Source organism: Pongo pygmaeus, chromosome 2 (assembly GCF_028885625.2).
Source record: "Pongo pygmaeus isolate AG05252 chromosome 2, NHGRI_mPonPyg2-v2.0_pri, whole genome shotgun sequence".
NCBI classification, from domain to species: Eukaryota; Metazoa; Chordata; class Mammalia; order Primates; family Hominidae; genus Pongo; species Pongo pygmaeus.
The window spans coordinates 70,648,983-70,669,515 of NC_085930.1; the positions used below are offsets into that span (position 1 = coordinate 70,648,983).

The 20,533-nt window shown below is 35.8% G+C and overlaps 1 protein-coding gene across 5 annotated transcripts in view; it reads right to left on the minus strand.

The window, feature by feature from the left end:
• The window catches only part of GRM7 (glutamate metabotropic receptor 7), an 888,658-nt gene that overhangs the window by 430,501 nt on the left and 437,624 nt on the right, over positions 1-20,533 (minus strand). For all 5 annotated transcript variants that reach the window (XM_054482695.2, XM_054482693.2, XM_054482694.2 and 2 more), the window contains exons 3-4: positions 12,722-12,863; positions 4,545-4,699 (exon numbers count right to left, since the gene is read on the minus strand). In XM_054482695.2, the coding sequence (XP_054338670.1) occupies positions 4,545-4,699; positions 12,722-12,863 (297 nt within the window). The remainder of the gene's footprint in view (positions 1-4,544; positions 4,700-12,721; positions 12,864-20,533) is intronic.

The following is a 20,533-nucleotide window of genomic DNA, read 5'->3' on the forward strand; positions in this document are numbered from 1 at the left end:
ACATTTCCCAGGTATATTTGAATCTATCTTTTTTAAAAAGATTTTTCTCTTTACTATTTTATTCTTGACCTCTAGGACTTGTTCATAAAGGATATATATATATATATATATATCATTTCAATCCTACTTAATAACCTTGATATATACAGAGAGTAACTAATTATATGTGACAGATGCTTCAAAGTGGAACAGACACAGCACACCTGAGGGGATGAGATGTGGAACAAGGCTGATGTGATGAGGGAAGGAAAGCATGGAAGGGTAGATGAGACTTATAATGGAGCTCAGAGAATGCAGAGATCTCATGAGAGAGGGATAAGGGAAGGGAGAAAAAAGAGTGGCAATGATGTGGGCTAAATGGCACTTGGATAGGGTATAACTCAAACCATAAAAAGTGGAACAAAAGGCCCTGAAGAAGCTTTCAACAATATTTTCAAGTAGTTTGGGCTCAAGTATATTTTTTCAAGTAGTCTCGGTTGCAAGTGACAGAAACCCACTCTGCCACAAATAGCAGGAGTACAGGTTTATCATGCAGTATCTCCTTGCTCTCTTATCAAACAAGGTGATAGGGCCCAAAGACATACGCATTGCTTAGAAGCAGCATTGTGGTTCAAGGCAATATTTTCTTTCTCGTTTTTTTTCCCATTCACCTAGAAAAACCCTGTGACACAGGTAGACCATTGCAGGTAATCAGGAGAAGCTAAAGTAGGGCATATCTAAATTGGAGCCAGAAATATTTTAGTTCAGATCTTCACAGCTTTGATCTTTCCAGTTTTAGGAAAAATAAAGAATTCATTCAAATCATAAGTAAAAATCATTATTATTTTTAAAAAGCTAGCTCTTTAATGCTGGGTCTAGAGTCTATTCCTATATACATTGCAGATTTAACTCATGAGCCAAGCTGTTCTACAGTCCCATTTGAAAATCATCACCAATTGTGAGAGTCATTATAGTTAGCTTTGAAAATCTACCCTTCATTATACTAGCTTCCTAATGCTAATGAGTATGGAAGAGATGAAAATATGCTGGTCCATGACCCTTGTTGGCCCTAATTAGAGGATGCCTAGGACAGCCTACTTTCAGAGAAGCAGAGCACTTTGGAGGATGAAGAGTTGAAGGCAACGTAGGCCATTAGTACTCTGCAGATTCCTTGGAGGCTGCAGAGGATTATTAAGAGTCTAGTTAATGGGGCAACACATGAGTGAAGAAATGCCAGGGATTCCTTGGCTCATCAGACAACGCAGACAAACTAAAAATTACAGAAGTGTTTTGGCTCAGGAGCTGGAGGAGTGCTGCCAAGTTCTAGAGACATTCCCCAGATTTCCCATAAACACTGGGCAGGCAGAGGGACCGCAGCCACCCCTCCAGGAAACTGGCTCCTTTCATCATTAAATCGAAAGGGGGGAAATGACACCCTTGGTTAAGAAACACTGAAGTTCCCTTTTTTCCATAAATGGAGAATAAGTACAGATAGAAGAGAAAGGCCACTTTCAAAGAGGCAATAAATCTGCCAGCATTTTGGCCTAACACAATTTCTGCTTATTTTGATGCATACTCAGAAAAATGTCAGCCAAAAATCCAGATGTTTGCTGAACATAGTCATGATATGGATCTAAAGGGAGAAAAAGGTAGATTACTGATTTGCTTTTCCCTTACATCTGAGGGTATAGCATTATACAACACAAAGATATAGGAATGTAGCAGTATCATGAATATTTGAAAAATATTCTAGCCCAGCATAATTCAATATGAAACATCTGCAAAGCAGGAAAAAGATAAAAAGAAACAAACAAGAAAAAAAGCAAATGACTGTAGGGAGGGATAGGAAAACTTACTTGCCCACATAGGCTCTGCTCCATTTATAGTTTTGTTTTAGATTATTTCATAGTTTTGTTCAGAAGCTTTGGCATAACTGAATGTATTTCTTCTTTTTTTTTAACTTTCATAGAAGTGACACTGTAAATGCATAGCCACTATCTTAATGTTCTGTCTGCTACGAAAGTGAACAAAACTTGATCATTTTTTGTAAGAAATGCACCTAGGCAATATGGCTAGATGGAAGCCACAGCATTTTTGTACATGGCCACAAAAAATCTTCACTCTTCTCTGGGTGAGATTAGAAAATTTCATATGAACTCTTGCTATTCCATCACATTCTAATATTGTTTTTCTTAATAACATTGCTCTCCAATTTCATTCTTTGGAATCTTAATTTTTACTTTGCTAGTTCATGATGCTGTACTTTGTCTGATTTTGTAAATTTGTATATTTCTATATCTACATGAAAATAGTATTTTATCTCAATAATTTATTAAACCTTTGAGATAACCCAGTAAGTCCCCTAAAATATCAGGCATCGGGGTTAATGGCCATGGAATATGTGTATTGTGTCTACATGGCATCTACGGCCTAGGAAGAGAGGACCTCAGTTGAAGCCCTGAAAGTTCTTCCTTTTCCTTGAATCTCACCCAACTCTTGCCCTTCACCCCTCCTTACAGTCACCTGAGTGAACTTCGAATCCTTCCAATGCCACCACAATCACACCTCACACATGCAGATGCTCTTCAGATTTTCAGCATAAAGTAACAAACTCCTTAGTATAGTTTTCAAGACCCTTTGCAATGCAACTTCTGGCCCACTTTCAAATTGATTTTGTGCCATGTCCTTATATGATCTGCGATTCCTCCATCCCTCCAGACACATAATCACTTAAGAATGTGTTTGAGCACCTACAACTTTCAGCAAAGAACCATGTGCTGGGGGTACGATGGTGCATAATAGAGATATTTCTAGACAGAGACAAGTAAAGAGGTAGTTCCAACAGCAGGAGATGTGTGGGATGCCATAGAAGGAACGGAAGGGGCTTCTAACCCAGACTTGGTTGGGGTGAGATGGCCACAGATGGCTGCCATGAAAAATTAACATCTAAGATGAGACCCCCAAAATAAATAGAAGTCAATCAGCCAAACAGTGTAGCAATCATTAGTACTCTAGAAGAGGAAAGGGTCTCCCCAGTGTCTTGTAAATAGGAACATTCCTAAAGAACTGGAAGGATTTTAAGAAGGCAGGAGTGCAGGACAGTGCTGCAGAATGAATTATTTGTATTTTCCCTAATGTGTTCTGTTCCTTCATTTCCCTGTATCTCTGAGGGAACTTTCATCCCAGTTATCATTTCTCACATCCAACAATATCTTTCCCAACCATATCACCACCACCCTAGGAAAGCCTCCATGGTAACTCTTTGTGCCCTCCGTACTGTACTTACAATGTTTCCCATGTAGTCTCTGCTTGTTCTGACACCTGCACTCAGCTCTGTATGCTTTCAGGGTGAGAATTTTGAGTCCTTATCTTTTATTTTCCTGACTCCTAGCACTGAGCAAGGTACACAATAGATACACAGCTTTTACAGTGCAAGGAATGGAGAAGGTTAAAATATTGTCCTTTACTCTTGCAACCCATCTGCAAATGCATTGGTCTGGGTTGTAAGATAGGCAATCTTTTCTGGATATGTACTGGGGAATGAAATTAATTCAAAGCCTCACAATGAAAACATGGGTGACTCATGGGATTTTTATCTCCTCCAGATAACAGAAAGGAAACAGTGACAGAACCACAACCTGATTTGTCTAAAAAGCCTACACAGAACATGCAGCCTTCTGAGGAGAATAATTAATTAGATCTGAGTGGAGAGAGAATAGAAAATGCAAATATTTGATCCCTTTTTGAGTGAGAGGATAGAGTTCTTTTTAATGCGCAAAGTATGTTTTAGAGAATCTTTGGAGACATGGCCCATCAGAAAAGGAACACAAAGCAGGCTATCAGCAGAGGAGTCCCTTTTTCTTTACACAGTGTCTTCTTTTAGAAATAACTTTTCTTTCCAAATTAAAGAATAACATAACTTATAATCAGCAAATTTTGTCAGATTACAGGGTGGCAACAGACACTCTTTCCTACTTCTGCCTCTCAAAATATCCTTGCAGTAGCAAGGAAGGCAAAGAAAGAGGCATAAATTTAGAAAGGCAAGAGAAGGAGAGAGTGAAAACCAAAGCGACCTAGGAAGGTGAGGGGATGCTGGTGCCTGAGAGAGGTGATGGGCCGTATTACAGCCTCCCTGAGCTGGAAGGGACCTTGAGATGTAAGGGGGGAAACGGTTCTTGTAGTTCTTCTGCTAAGGAAATAATGGATGCATTACAAAGTGAAAGTATTCTCTTGGAAAATGTAGCTCACTTATACACACTTGGATGTGTATACTTTACTTATTAACGATAATGCTCTCCTATCAGTAGCTCCTGTGGCATGAATGAAAAAGAAAGAATGTTTGCTAATCGTGATATTATGAAAATAGCATGATCTCCTCAAAAGAGGAATTTCAACTAAAAGAACAGAGCAGGTGTGTGGCCTCATTTGCATTTCATGGCTATAAGTTTGAAACAACTCCACATGAGTTTGGTAAAAATGCCAAACCCCTAAAAAGTCACATGCTTGGCCATTCAGCATGGCACCAGAACTTCTCTCAGCAAACCTACTGCTGACAAAACCCATACCTTCCACTGTGGCTCGTTTGGGCTGAATGGTGATGGCCCCTTCTGCGATATCTTCATGCTGGTGCAGTGGGTTTATTTTGGATCCCCAGCTGTCTGATCCCACCCAAAGAAAATGGCCAACTTGGTCAGCTCTTTTGGCTGCTGCAAGGATCTGCCTGTGGAAAGAAATATGGAAAGTTATATTAATGATAAAGAACATCAGCTGAATCTGTGTATATTAAGAGTCAGCAAAAGGAAAGGTACTATTCTTTCTCCAAAAGTAAATAATTGCAAAAACATAATAAATTTATATCCCTAATATATAAAGATATTTTATAAACCAATAATGAAAAAGATAAAGCATCTTGAGAAACAAGAGCAGGTAATAGTAATTGTTAAAAGATAAAAAGATAAATACAACTGTCCAATAAGGTAAAGACACATATTTACATATGTTAGAAAGGATGGAAGTGCAAATTAGACAAAGATAACAAATTCATTTCACATATTGGCCAAAATATTTGTTTTGTTTTAAGAGTTTTGGCTTGGGGCTGGAGAAATAAGCACTCTCATTTACTGCTGATGGTATATATTATCTCTGAAAAGCAATATGATTATGAATTAAAGATGTTAATTATTTATTAAAATAAACAGAACTCCATGTTAAACATGAAAAATTTATAACTTGTGTATAATCAGGACAATGAGAGCAAATAAAAGAAAAAAGGGAACTAGTTATTAATGAAAAAGTTATTGCAATAGTATTTTTGGAAGAGGGGATTGATGAGACGTAACTGCATTGGTAGATCAGAAAAAGCTACAACTGAAGCCCCTTTGGTGGGTAAGACCACAGGATAAGTGGTTTGTTTGTCTCTTGGGACTTGGGAGTATCAGGCACCACAGAGCTACATGGCTAAATGCAGGAAGATTGGGTCAAAGATTGTGAATAAGCTGACAAAGGCCAGTTCTACTTTTTTTTCTTCCAGGCAGGAAATGACAGTTTTCTAAAAAAAAAAAAAAAAAAAAAAGCAGCAGCATAGGAAAAGCAGCATAAGAAATAGGTTCTGATATTGTAAACACCAAAATAGTAAAAGGTGGATAAGAGATGGTATGTTAAACCTGCAGATGGGGATGGGAGGGAATGACTAAAAGTCAGTATAACAGAAATTGAAATGTTAAGACACTCTAGGAATCTTCAACTTCTGCTCACAAAATGCTAGGAAATAGGGGTTTGTCACCCCAGGTAGAAAACAATTTTTCTGTAAAAATCTGATATATATCAGAAAGTAGACTCTAGATATTGTTATAAAGAAGTCCTCTGGCGGAATGGCCAATCTGATTCCCTGGGAACCCCATCAGTTGTCATGCACTGCCCATGGGCACAGAGCTTTTTACTGCCTTATTCATATGTGAATTGCCAGAAGACACTCATTATTGAGGAAAATCTCCATTGCCAAATAGAAAAATTAACAAGGAAAAGGAAATGTGTGGGGTGGAGCAGAGATAATATATGGGGAAAAAAAATAATAAACACATTTAAATGAGAATGATCATATCTGTAATCAAGAACAAGATATGAAAAACTAACAAGAAACAGCTCTTATTAAAAATATGAAATGAAAATTAAATTAGCATAAAGTGCAGAAAATTCTCTAGAAAGCAAAACAACAAAAAGTTGGAAAATAAATAAGAAGAAATAAGATTCTTCTTCCTCTTATCAATAATCAACCCAAGAAGACCTATATCCAGCTAACATTTAGAGAAAAAAGAATGTACAGACAAAATAGAGTAAATCTTTAAATATTATTTTTCATAAATAAATTTCCAAAAAATTGAAAATACAAGTTTTCAAGTTTAAAAACTTAGCCGCATAATGGAAGGAAAATCTAGCATGTCACAAAATATAAGACCTCTGTAAATAATGAGAATGTTCTAAAAGCTCTTCAAGAGAAAATGAGAAGACATGCAAAAAAAAAAAGAAATGATATTATTAACCACTCAAGAGGCAAAAAAAAAAAAAAAAAAAAAGGATGGATGATGGATGACGGAGCAATGGCTTCAAAATTCTGACAAAAAGACTTTAAAATTGTAATATTTAACACACAAAGAATCTCAATACAAATAGAACTTGCATATTTGTTCAGTAGCTCTATTAGATTTTTCCTTCCACAATTAGAACCCTAAGTTCCCTATAAGTTAAGAGTTCTGCAACTCATTAGTCACAACAGCTATTTGTTGTAAATCACTTCTTTACCAGGTATGATGCATTTATTAATAAAAATAAATATGAGGCTGCACATTACCACCCTAACTACTAATTAAGGGTAGAGGCAGAATGAGAACATTTTTTAGATGTAAAACACATGAAAAAGTTTTCCCTCAATTTACTCTTTAAAAAAAAAAAGAAGCTACAGGATATGCTCCAGCAAAATGAGGAAATAAATCAAGAATAAAATTCAGTTAGGGTCCAGAAAAAAGGAAGTGGTAAAACAAAGAGAGAGAGGAAGTAACTCTTCAAATGATAATAACTGATCCAGATTAAAACAGAATAATGGAAATTTCAGGAAGATGTATTCAGGAAAAATAAGGCAACTCAGATAATCTTATATATGAACATATGGAGAAAAGTGAAAGGCCTATAACAACAACAGAAAAAATATTAAAGATAACCATGAAAGTATGAAGACTGTCATATTAACTCCAAAAAACAACAAAATGTTTTCCAAAAAAATTACCATAGAAAAAATACTTGATGCTGTCGTGCATCATATTTATATAATCACAATAATGTAAATACTGATTTTTGTTAAATTAAAACCTGATAGAATACTATGAGGTTTAGAGATAGGAATAGAGATAGGAATAAGTTCTATTTAACATAAGAATTAGATAATATTTAAAATTAATAATTTAAAAATTGTAACATGTACACATTATGCAGATAAAACCAGAAGAAACAGTTTAAAGAGTTAAAGTAACTGCCAAAAGAGAACAGAACCAGGAAGCATGGTGAGATGGAACAGGAGACTAATGTTTTGCATCAAAAGTACTTTAGTCATATTTTAGTTTTTTTATGTATTTATTATTTTCATAAAAATAGAACAATCAGCCAGGCATGGTGGCTCACGCCTGTAATCCCAGCACTTTGGGAGGCCGAGGCAGGCGGATCACAAGGTCAGGAGATTGAGACCATCCTGGCTAACATGGTGAAACTCTGTCTCTACTAAAAATACAAAAAATTAGCTGGGCATGGTGGCGGGTGCCTGTAGTCCCAGCTACTCAGGAGGCTGAGGCAGGAGAATGGTGTGAACCCGGGAGATGGAGCTTGCAGTGAGCTGAGATCGCGCCACTGCACTCCAGCCTGGGCAACAGAGTGAGACTCTGTCTGAAAAAAAAAAAATAGAACAATCAAATGTTAATACTTCTGGCCTAGAGATACCACTTTGATAATATATCCAAAAATGATCAAAGATGCTATCAAAATGTCTGTTCATTACTGGGGTTAACCTAAGTACAGACCAATGGGAAACTGGTTTAAAAAAAAAATGACAATACACCCAAAGGATGAATTCTAGAGCAATTAAAAATATAGATTGATTTCCACAAGGTATCAAACTAGATATCACATGTTAAAAAAGAAAATTAAAATTAAATACATGATAAAATATTTAATTTTCACAAAATAAAAGCTGGCCAAAAATTGCCTGTATATGTGTATATATGCATAGTTAAAAGCATAGAATCATATCAAGGCACCAAAAATATAGAACGACGTACAATTTTTATTAACAAGTTTGGGGAGGTGCTGACGAAGTTTGAAGAGAAAGGTAGGGATAAGCCAAGTAAAACAGGAAAAGAAAGTAAAAACTGATAAAAACACAAAAGTATGTTCAGTTTAATATATTTATGTAAAATTTGGAGGTTATAAGAATATAATTAAAGCACTTAAAAGTACTTGTGATATGAAATGATTAATCTATAATATGAATTGTAAAAAATGACAAAATTCTATGTGATTTTTATTCTGTTGGGGAAAATTTGTGTATGTATAAAAAAACTTATTGCAAAAATTAAACCAGAATTGTATTAGCAGTTATCTCTGAGTGTTGAAATTGCAGGTTTTATAGAAGATTATTTAAAATTACTGTTTGTGATTATTCTCCTTAACCTTTAATTTTTCTAGCAAACTGGGGGGGCAAAGTAAAATATAAGGGTTCCTTTTATTGAAAAAAAACAATAAAAAAATCTTTATTTCCCAGTGGATTTACAATGAGCATGTGTTCCTTTTATAATCAGAATAAATTATTTTAGAAAAAGAATCCACGCTTGTCTAAAATCCAAATCATCACTACCCATGACTGATTTAGTACTTATCTTAGCTTTAAAATTTAGATATTAATGTCTTCTCACTGCTAGCCTCTGACAAAGTATTTGAAGTTAATGTTCCAAGAAACCTCAAATTTTCCCATCTACAATGTAAATCTTCCGAAGAAAGAAATAACGTAACATTATGGGTTACCAGTACACTTCAGACACTGTGTTTAAGATCATGTTTTAGAATAAATTTTTATATGCTGTTGGCTTTTAGTACTGTGCTCAAGAATAATTATTGTCATCACTATTATGAATGACAATATACAATAATGTTTAACACACAAACAAGTCCAATGCAAAAGAATGGGTATAATTATGGAATATAATTACTGAATACAGTTTACATCCAAATATGAAAAACTCACATTACTTGAAAGTCAACAGTATTATAACCAATTAGTTACCAGAACTAATTGCCATACATCTTTTATGTGCCTTGTGCAATCTATTTAAAAATAAACATGAGGCCATATTTTACCAAGGTATTACATATTTAGCAAAAGTGTAAAATGGGTGTTAAAAGGACTTATAAGATGAACAAGAAGAATAAGAAGGGTATTAGCAGATATTTTTTAAAGTACTGGAACAGAAAGAGTAATATTAGGAAAACAAAATCTCATAGAAACCTAAAATACAAAGTGAGGAAAAAAATGTCGTAAGATAATTTTGTAAGGAGAGAAATAATACATTTAAGGGATGATCAGAATCAGGATCAATTCTCCGGAACTGGAGAAGGGAATGCTTGAAACAGACCTTGAAGAAGAGACGTAAGTTAGACAGATAGATAACGAGAGAAAAAAACATCGTGAGCAAAGACCATGATGAAGAAGTAATCAGAACAAATCGGAGGGTGAGAGTTACGCATTTTGGATGGAGAATTGGATGAACGTAGATGAGGCCTAAACTGTAAAAATGAGACCATATATTAAATCACCTGGAAGTTCAGCAAAAAAAGAAGCTTATTGTTAAATTATTAAATATGAAGCATTAGGTTAGGAATTTCATTCACTTGTTCAATGCCATTTACTGAGCTACTATGTCCTGAGCCCTGGAATAGTTATTGAGAATACAAAAGCAGGTCGAAAGAGGCATCATTTCTGCCCTAATGTTTATGAACTAGTGAAGAATACAGACATTAATTAAACAATCCAACAATAAAAATGACACCATTCGCATAAACAATGAAATTGAGTTAGTATGAAGAATTTTCCAAAGTGGCATTGATCAGAGAAATCTTCCCTGAGAGGACAGCACTAGAGATAGCATTGAGGTGATGAAACAGGGAAGGAAACACGGGCCAGGGAGGGGGAAAGAATGCATGCAGAATTGGGAGGGAGACCATAAAACAGCAGTGTGCCTACAGTAGCAAATCATGAGGGAATTTGGAATACAATAAGACTAGAAAGGTGAAACGGCCAGATCACCCGAAAAAGAACTCCAAAGGATGTTCATTTTATTGGTAGGAGTCTTGAGGCCCACAGAACCTGGAAGGCAGTGGGAGGAACTTGCCTAAGGTCAGACAGTGCTCATTATCTAAGAAGCAAATAATCCTCATTTAAAAATTCAAAGCTCTTTCCATTTAACAGCCCTGCCACCACACCTGTGGTCAGAGCTTTATACTAGGAGACGGATGGATTCAGGGGCAGTGTCTAGGATACACAAAGCAGGGAGAGAGACAGGTTTGAGACGCTGGTGGTAAAGACTGAAAAATCCAAGCAGGAATTTAAGGGCCCAGGCCATTAAACCTTTACCCTGAATAGAAGATTCACCTTCAAAGTCAATGATATATTATTTTGAACTATAAGATAGACAAAGATTTAAAACACACACAAATAGCTCTTTCACATCAATGGAAGTGTAAATTGGCATGACTTCTCTGGGAGACAATATTTATATATTTTTAAGAAGGGACATATCTTTGTCTTAGAAGTTTTTTAATAGGAATTTATTTTATAAATATTTATAATATATACAAAAAGTATACTTGCATGTTATGTTTTTATCACATTATAAATTCATATATTGCATAACACATTGTAGATTAACATATTTTTCTATTTATATTTATACACACAGATTTGTGCAAAAGGAAGTTAATTACAGCATTATTTATAACTTCAATAGTCTGTAATCCAAATTAAATGTCAATTAATAAGGGAGCTGTTAGATAAATTATAGTACCTTTGTAAAATAAAATTCTGCCTGGTGAATGAAAAGACTGAGTAGATGTACAGGTACTGATATTCAGTGATCTCCATGATAAAATGATAAACAAAATGCTGAACAGGAATGCACACAATATGCTACCATTTGTGTAAAAACAAGCAGCACATCCCTCTAGCATATATGCAGAATATCTCCACAAGAATATACAAGAAACTTTTAATTAGCTATTGTACCTGGAGAGAACTTGTTAGCTATGGGACAAGATGGAGATTGTATGTTTATTTTAAATTTTGTAATCAGGTTTATTTACTGTTTATTCTAAAAATAAAGATTACAAAAATAAATATTCTAAAAATTCTAAAAATAAGGACTCCGGACCAGGTTGGTAGTGATCAGAAAAGAAAGCAAGAGACATTTACATTGTGGAAACATGTCAAAGCTTGTTTCTATGCGGCTTGGCCAACAATACAAGGAACCAGGAAAAAAGCAAAGTCAAGATTACAAGCAGATTTTTGAGTCCAAGAAGGATCAAGTTCTGAAAAGAAAGAAAAAGTGGATTGGAGAATGTAGAGGTAGGACAAGTTTTTTATTTGAACATATTAAAGTTAAAGCACTAGCAATAAAACCAGAATTTTAAGACATTTTTCTTTTACATTAAGAGAACCATTCTTTGGATAAAAATCTGTTATAAACATACGTGTGCATGTGTCTTTATAGCAGCATGACTTATAGTCCTCTGGGTATATACCCAGTAATGGGATGGCTGGGTCAAATGGTATTTCTAGTTCTAGATCCCTGAGGAATCGCCACACTGACTTCCACAATGGTTGAACTAGTTTAGAGTTCCACCAACAGTGTAAAAAGTGTTCCTATTTCTCCACATCCTCTCCAGCACCTGTTGTTTCCTGACTTTTTAATGATTGCCATTCTAACTGGTGTGAGATGGTATCTCATTGTGGTTTTGATTTGCATTTCTCTGAAAAATGTGGCACATATACACCATGGAACACTCTGCAGCCATAAAAAATGATGAGTTCATGTCCTTTTAGGGACACGGATGAAATTGGAAATCATCATTCTCAGTAAACTATCGCAAGGACAAAAAACCAAACACTGCATGTTCTCACTCATAGATGGAAACTGAACAATGAGAACACATGGACACAGGAAGGGGAACATCACACTCTGGTGACCGTTGTGGGGTGGGGGGAGGGGGAGGGATAGCATTAGGAGATATACCTAATGCTAAATGACGAGTTAATGGGTGCAGCACACCAGCATGGCACATGTATACATATGTAACTAACCTGTACATTGTGCACATGTACCCTAAAACTTAAAGTATAATAATAATAATAAAAAATCTGTTATTAATATATTTGGAAAAATTTTTAAATAAAAGCACCTTTAAAAGATCTAGAGATTTTTTTTCTGTTTTTACAAATAATTGAATACACTTATTCTGCTAATAGAGGGAAAACACGTGACCATAACATGCTATGACTGTATGTGTTGGGTAGAGGCAAGCACAGACTTCGCCACTGTATGATTACAGCTTTGATCTTATGCTATCTTTTCCTGTCTCAGCCAGCAGCCTAATCTTTCTCTCTCCTAAAATTGCAACATGCATATTAACAAATGTCACCAGTTATTCTTACTTTATATCCTCGTCGTTGGCAAAAATCACGATGGCCCTGGAGTTGGGGGTGTCCAGGAGCTGTTTGATAATTCTATCAAAGTCAATGGTCCTGTCTTTGCGTTCCTGGGGGATTCTCACGGACTGGGCAATGCAGAGTCCACCTGTTTAAGAAAAGAAAACATAGTGTCAATAATGTTTCCACAGAGATGTCAAAGGAGCCAAGGAAGGTAGATGAGGAGGAGATTCTGAATCCTGGATATGCAATACTTCCTTGATGCTGTTGCTAAGCGAGGATGGCATAAGACATCATGCTGAGCCCTGAGATGTTGTTCGTACCTAATTCACTTTCCATGGTATTGCACGACATTCTCTTTATAGTACACTTACAAATATCTAATTATTCCCAGCAATACCAATGATATTACTTCAGAGGTGGCAGGTTTAGGTAGGAAGAAAAAGTGGCTGGGTTGAAGAAGGTTTTTAAAATGAATGCAATACCCCTTAATAACACTACAAAAAGTAAACCACAATAAAGAAACTGGAACAGGTAAAGCTCTGTGTATCTCTGTTACTTTTGTGGTGTTTGCATTCCCAGAATTTTTTTTTCCCTTTATACCCATCTCTATTTTTAAAGATCAATTCCAGTGGAATAAGTGGAATAAAACTAAAACCAAGAACATCAACTATAGTAAATCATAGCAACAAACACTTATTGACAACATACTATGTGCCCAAGCCATCATTAAATATTTTACAGATGTTATCTCATTTAGTCTTCTCAAAAATCTTATAAAGTATTTAGTATTGCTCATTTTATGTTAGGGAAAGGGAGGAATAGAGATATGTTAACTCCAAACTTGTCAGAGCCAGTATGATATTAATTGGCATTATGAATTTCAAGATGGAGAAACATGCATCAGTTTACTAAGCAATGTGTATACATCTTACTTCCCTGCTTCTTCCTTAAGCAGCTGCTCCTGGATCTAGCATTTTATGAAACACACTTAAAAGCCAGCATTGATAAAAAGGGTAGAGGAAATATTTGTAGAAAAGTCCTAATGGCCGTCCAAGGGGCACAAGACCCAGGGGCAGAGACAGGTAAAAAACCTTACTCCAATGTGTAATGTGTTTAGGAGATATTTGTAATCAACAAGCTCACACCTAGAACATGGACAACTGGGTGGAAGCTTCTAGACTTCCACAAACATAGACAAATATAAAATCAAATACAAAATTAAGCCTTCATTACACTGGAATTCCAATTAGTGTTAGCTCACTCTAAGTGGCTCTCAACTTTCAGTATGCATGAAATCAACTGTGGTCCTTCTTTAAAATATAAACACCCAACAAAACTATCAATCATCTTGACCTAATTGACAACCCACACAACAGAAACGCATTTATTCTTTTCAAGCACAAATGCAATATTTATTAAGATGGACCATATTTTGAGCCATACAAATAACATTTTTAAAGCATAGAAATAATATAAAGTATTTTCTCAGAGTATAACAGAATCAAAGTAGAAATCAATAACAGAAAAATAACAAAAATATCTCCAAACACTTGGAAATTAAACAATACACTACCAAATAATCCATGGGTCAAAGAAAAGTGTCAAAGTAAATTTTAAAATATTTTGAGCTAAATATAAATGAAAGTACAATATATCAATATTTGTAAGTTACAGATAAAGCAGTGTTTAGATGGAAACATAGCATTATATGTTAATATTCAAAAAGAAGAAACATCTAAAATCAACAACCTAAACATTCACTTTAAGAGAAAATAACTGAGTAAATACCAAAAAAAAGCAGAAAGCACATAATAAAAGGTAAAGCAAAAATCAGTGAGTTTGAAAACAAATATAATAGAGAAAAACAATGAAATAAAAAGCTGCATTTTTAGCAGAGCATGATTGTGAAAACCTACAGATCCATTACTCAAGAGACTGAGGAGGGAGAATCACTTAAGCCCAGGAGTTGGAGACCAGCTGGGGCAACATAGCAAGATCCCAGCTTTTTTTTTTTTTTTAAAGCTGTTTTTGAAAATATAAATAAAATTGATATATATGAAATGTAGACTGAGACAAAAAGGGAGAACTAACAAATGACCCTATTTAGGAATGAAAGAAGGGTAACCCTGATGATCTCATGGATATCAAAATATAATATGACGATATTAGTAATAACTCTACATTAATAAGTTCAGCTATGTAAATGATATGAAAGAATTTCTTGAAAGACACAAAGTAATAAAACTGAATGCATAGTAATCTGAATAGTCCTATGTAAATTAAAAATGCCAAACTGGTCATTTAAAAATCTTTCAGAAAATAAAGATTCAGGCTCAGATGGTTTAACTGATGAATTCTATCAGTGAATGAATACATAAAACATGATCTACACAATCTCTTCCAGAAAATGGAAGAAGAGAGAACATAACTCATTTTATGAGGTATTACCTAATACCTAAACCAGGAAAAGATATTACCAAACAAAAATAAAATATAGACAATATTACTTGGAACATATTTGCAAATATTCCTAAAAATATGTTAACAAAACAAATCCAGCAATGCATTTTTAAAAAGATAATACATTAAGATTGAGTGGGTTTTATTCAAAGAACAAAAGGCTAACTTATTACTTGAAAAATCAATCATTATTATTTACATATTGTCAGACTAAATAAGAAAAACCATGAGCACCTTAATACATGCAGAGAAAGTACTTAACAAAATTATATATATATATATTTATAATAACAATACTAAACTCTGTAAACTAGAATTAGAAGAGAATTTCTTTAGCCTAATAATAGGCATCTATAAAAAGCCTACAGCTAGCATCACATTTAATAGTAAGAGACCACAAGGCAAGGTTGCCCTATCCTGTTCAATACTGTACTATAAACCCTTGCCAAAATGAGGGGGGGAAAAGAAACAAACTATATACATGTTTCAAAGGAAAAAATAAAATCAGTTCTATTTATATATGACAGAGAAATCCCCCCCCCCAAAAAAAAGCTATCAAAAAATCTCCTAGAATAAGTGCCTTAAACAAGGTTGCAGGATATGAACTCAATAAACAATAGTCGATCATAGCAAGGAGCTACTGAATTTTACATTGAAACACAATGCCACTTAATAGTATCACTGAAAAACCAGTCCTGCTTAGGCAACAAAATATGTACAAGGTCTGTGTGCTGAAAACTATAAAACATGGCTAAAATACATTTTTAAACGTGTAAGTAAATTCTTCCCAAATCTATCTACAGATTCAATGCTATCTAGAGCAAACTCTCACTAACATTTTTTTTATTTTATTTTTGTAGACCTCAACATCTAACTTAACATTTATATGGAAAAGTAAAGGAAATAGTCAAAACAATTCTGAAAAGTAAGAAAATTAGAGATTCACACCACCGAAGTTTAAGACTTACTTTCAAGCTACAGGAATTAAGCAGTGTAACGTTGGTAAAAAGTATAGACGGTTGAATCAAGGGAAGAAAATAGAGGCTCAGAAGTATACCAACACAAATATAGTCAACTGATTGTTGGCTAACATGCAAAGGAACTCAAAGGAAAAAGAATAGTCTTTTCAACAAATGATGCCAAAATAATTGGATTTTCTTATGCAGAAATAATAAATCTTGCCTTATATCTTATACAGAAATTAACTCTAAATGGATAATAGACCCAAGTGTAAAATACAAAGCCAGAAAACTTTCAGAATAAAACAAAGGGAAAATCAATATGACCTTGGGTCTGGCAATGAGTTTTTGAATATAATATCTAAAGCACAATCTATAAAGAAAAACGTGATAAATTGGATTTTATGAAAACTTAAACCTTTTGTTCTGTGAAAGACAGCACTGAGAAAATGAAAGCACAAGCCAGACACTTGATTAAAAGTATATGTTTGGTAAAAGAATGTATCCAGTATATATAAATAACTCTTAAACTCAGCAATAAAAACAAACGATCAAACAGAAAAGATCTGAATTCACTTACAGAAGAGCTTGTGAAGCACATTTCTGACCCCCACTTCTAGAGATTCTTACTCAGTCAGTTTGCATAAAGCCCGTGAATTTGTAATTGGAACAGGTTCCCAGGTGATGTGGATGCTGCTAGCTTAGGGCCCACGCTGCTCTAGGTGAAACTGCTGCAGGTGGTCAGATTTTGAGGCATATTCACCTGGGTGTCTCCATATTGGTTGTAGCCTACTCAGGTAGAAGTAGAATTTGTTCAATGATATTCTAGCCAAACATTTTTTTTAGGGTGCTCTTAGGAAGGTGGCATAGAGAAAAGGAAGGAAAGGGTAAATTATTGTGCTTTGTTATAAAGCTCACAATGGTACAGAGAGCCAGCAACAGACATATCCCTGGGCAATGGCGACTACAGTCTCAATGCTATGATTCCTCCAAGTCTGGAAAGCATTATGGAGGATAGAGGGATGAAACCATCTGCAAACTGTCCTGCGACTCCTGGGGGGAAGAAATGGCTACTTTACCATCTTCTCAGCAAGAGAAGGGGTATAATTTTGGATGGAAACCCAGCTTCTCATCAGAATTCAATTACAGCTGAGTGATTAAGCAAATTGGAGCAAACTCCATTTGGCAACATGTCTAGTAGAGGGGCAGTCTGCAAACATGGATTGAGGGCTCACCCGGTGTACACTAGGGGAACCGATGTGCAGAGTTTCATGATTGCAGAATTGAGAAGCTCATCCCCTCTTACGGGGAATTGCCGGCAGGTGAGCAAAATTAAACACCTCAACAGAAGAGAGAGACTGGCTATTAAAATAGTAATGGGGAATAAACCTGCTCATAAAGCTAAAATGTAAAAACGAAAGAAAATTGGAAAACAGAGAAAGAGAAATAAACATGCTGTTTTGACCATCAGTTATTGGAAGGCTTGAATTGTACCTGCTGGAAAGACAATCCATCCCTTATTTGTCTCAGATTCCTAAGAGAATGTGGCAGGTTTAAAATTTCACTTATATTGTAAGGAGATGACTTCAACATAAACATTCAAGCCATACCAAGTGTGTCACTGTGAGACAATAATGATGGTCCCATGTACCTACCAGCAAAAAATGGAATTGTTTATGGCACACAGAAACACACACATACCTGTTATGTGAATATCAGTTAGTTTATTTCTCAGTAATGGCGATAATTCAGCACACTACATTCTCCCTCTGACACGGAAAATCTAATCAGAGTTTGATGCTGCCAGTTGGTATTGCAATTGCCAAATTAATTCACACTTTTGTGGGGAGCCAACAAGTAGGGAGAACTGGAAAGTCTCACCGTAAATGTGGCAATTGAAGAGCCATGACAGATAAGACAACTCCATTCATTGCACCTCAGCTTTCACGAGAATGTCCGCTGTCAAAGGCTTGAGAGAGTGATACATACAAGAGAGATACATACAAGCCACTGAAGTAACGAAAAGAATTTCAGAGTCCCAGAAATCAATCTGCTTCTTGATTTAGAGCTGAAAACTGGTCAGTTTTCTGTCTGCGCATGGTAGCTAGCAATCTTTAACAGCAAGAAGAATCTCAGGAATCACACCACAGATGCTTTCCAATAAAACACTTTTCTCTCCCAAATGATTATGAATTATTTTTAATCTAATAAGCAGAAACAACAGAAAACAATTTAAAGCCTGCAACTCAATCCTGAGAGAGCTGATACATAATACAGTTCTATTAATGATTCTATTATTTAGATATGCCAATTTAATTTAGCAATATTTATTGAGACTATTATAAGAAAAGCTCACTTTTTTTTTTTTTTTTTTGAGACCAAGTCTCGCTCTTGTCCCCCAGGCTGGAGTGCGATGGCGCGATCTCAGCTCACTGCAACCTCCGCTTCCTGGGTTCAAGCAATTCTCCTGCCTCGGCCCCCGAAGTAGCTGGGATTACAGGCGCACACCACCACACCCGGCTAATTTTTGTATTTTTAGTAGAGACGGGGTTTCACTATGTTGGCCAGGCTGGTCTAGAACTCCTGACCTCAGGTGATCCATCCGCCTCAGCCTCCCAAAAGTGCTGGGATTACAGGCGTGAGCCACTGTGTCCGGCCTCAATGTTGTTTTTGTTTTTGTTTTTGTTTAAAAAAAAAAAGAAATAATACATGTAAGCAGTAGAAGAAGCCTTAGAATACCCACATCCAATTCTCCATTACACATGGAGAAACTGAGATCCAAAGAGTTTAACAGAGATAGTATTAATCATAGTTGAAGGACTGGGTCTCATCAGTTCTGTCTACGTGTTGATGCTATTCTAAGTACTTCTTATCTATTAACACATTCAATGATTATACCACCTTATGAGTCAGGAGAAAAACAGAGGCATTCTGAAGTTAAATAACTCACCTCAAATCACAAATTGAATAGCAGAGTAGTACTGAAGTTTTCATCTTTCAATACTTTAAGCTAAATGACAAGATAGTTATCTGTTCTCACATGCTCCACAGATTAAGAGGAGAAGAGGATACATATTATAAAAGGAGATAAAGATACATACAACATGTCTTGTTAGAGAAATCATCAAAGATTTTATAGAAGAAATTCAATTTCAAATGAGATGTTAAATGTCTGTGAAAGGACGGATACTTAATGGAGGGAGGAGACGGGTCAACTTTAAAAGGTCAAGGTCATTGTGAATAAGACTGTCCAATCCTCCTGTATTAGTGTGTTTTCACACTGCTGACAAAAACATACCCAAGACTCCATAATTTATAAAGAAAAAGAGCTTTAATGAACTCACAGTTCCACATGGCTGGGGAGGCCTCACGATCATGGCAGAAGGCAGAAAGCACATATTACATGGCAGCACACAAGAATAAAAATGAGAACCAAGTGAAATGGGTTTCCTTTTAAAAACCATCAGATCTCCTGAGACTTATTCACCACCATGAGAACAGTATGGGGGAACTGTCCCCATGATTCAATTATCTCCCACTGGGTCCCTCCCACAACATGTGGGAATTATGGGAGCTACAATTCAAGAGGAGATTTGGGTGGGAACACAGCCAAACCATATCACCTCCATTTCCCCTCCCATCTTTGCTGATAGATTCCTGGTTTTAGGGTGGTGAGGTATCCAGTCCCATACAACCACTCATCACTGATCACAGTCAAAAGGGGTCAAGTATGTTTCCCAATCTCCCAGCCTCTTTTCAAGTACAAATAATCATGTGACACACAAAACAGACAGAAATTCCCTGGAGTCAGTTCCGGGAAAAATTTTACTCCCTTGGTAAAAATAGACAGACGGAGGGATTGAGAGAGACAGAGAGAGAGAGAGAAAGCTGGCAGGACTTTTCCTCTAGCCCTGTATATATTATGATGTCTGCACTATTACTGTTCTCTCGGCACCACTAGGCCACAGCAAAAGGATGACCAACTGCTTAAAACTGGTAAACCAGAAAAAGAGAGAGAACCAGAGTCCCTGATGTCATGCATCACTGAGCAGAATAAATACTGTTAGCACCCACCTACTTTCTGATATGGGAGAAAATGAAACACCTTTTCATGTCAGCTCGCAGCAGTCAGTTTTCTCTTATTTGCAACTGAAATAGTCCTAAATGATCTTTGCCTCAAAACATTCCAAGCTCAGTATAGAAGGATGAGAAAATTCCTGAATATTAAAAAAAAAAAAAGTCAAGAAAATTACAAAGCTAAAGAGTCCCAAGGAATCACTGCTGCAGTGAGGATGCTGGGAAGAGGGTGTGGCTGGCACCTGCATGGATTTGTGGACAAGATTGTTAGGTGAGAGAGGGAGACAGAGTGGAACAGTGTAAATGGCCGCAAAGAAAC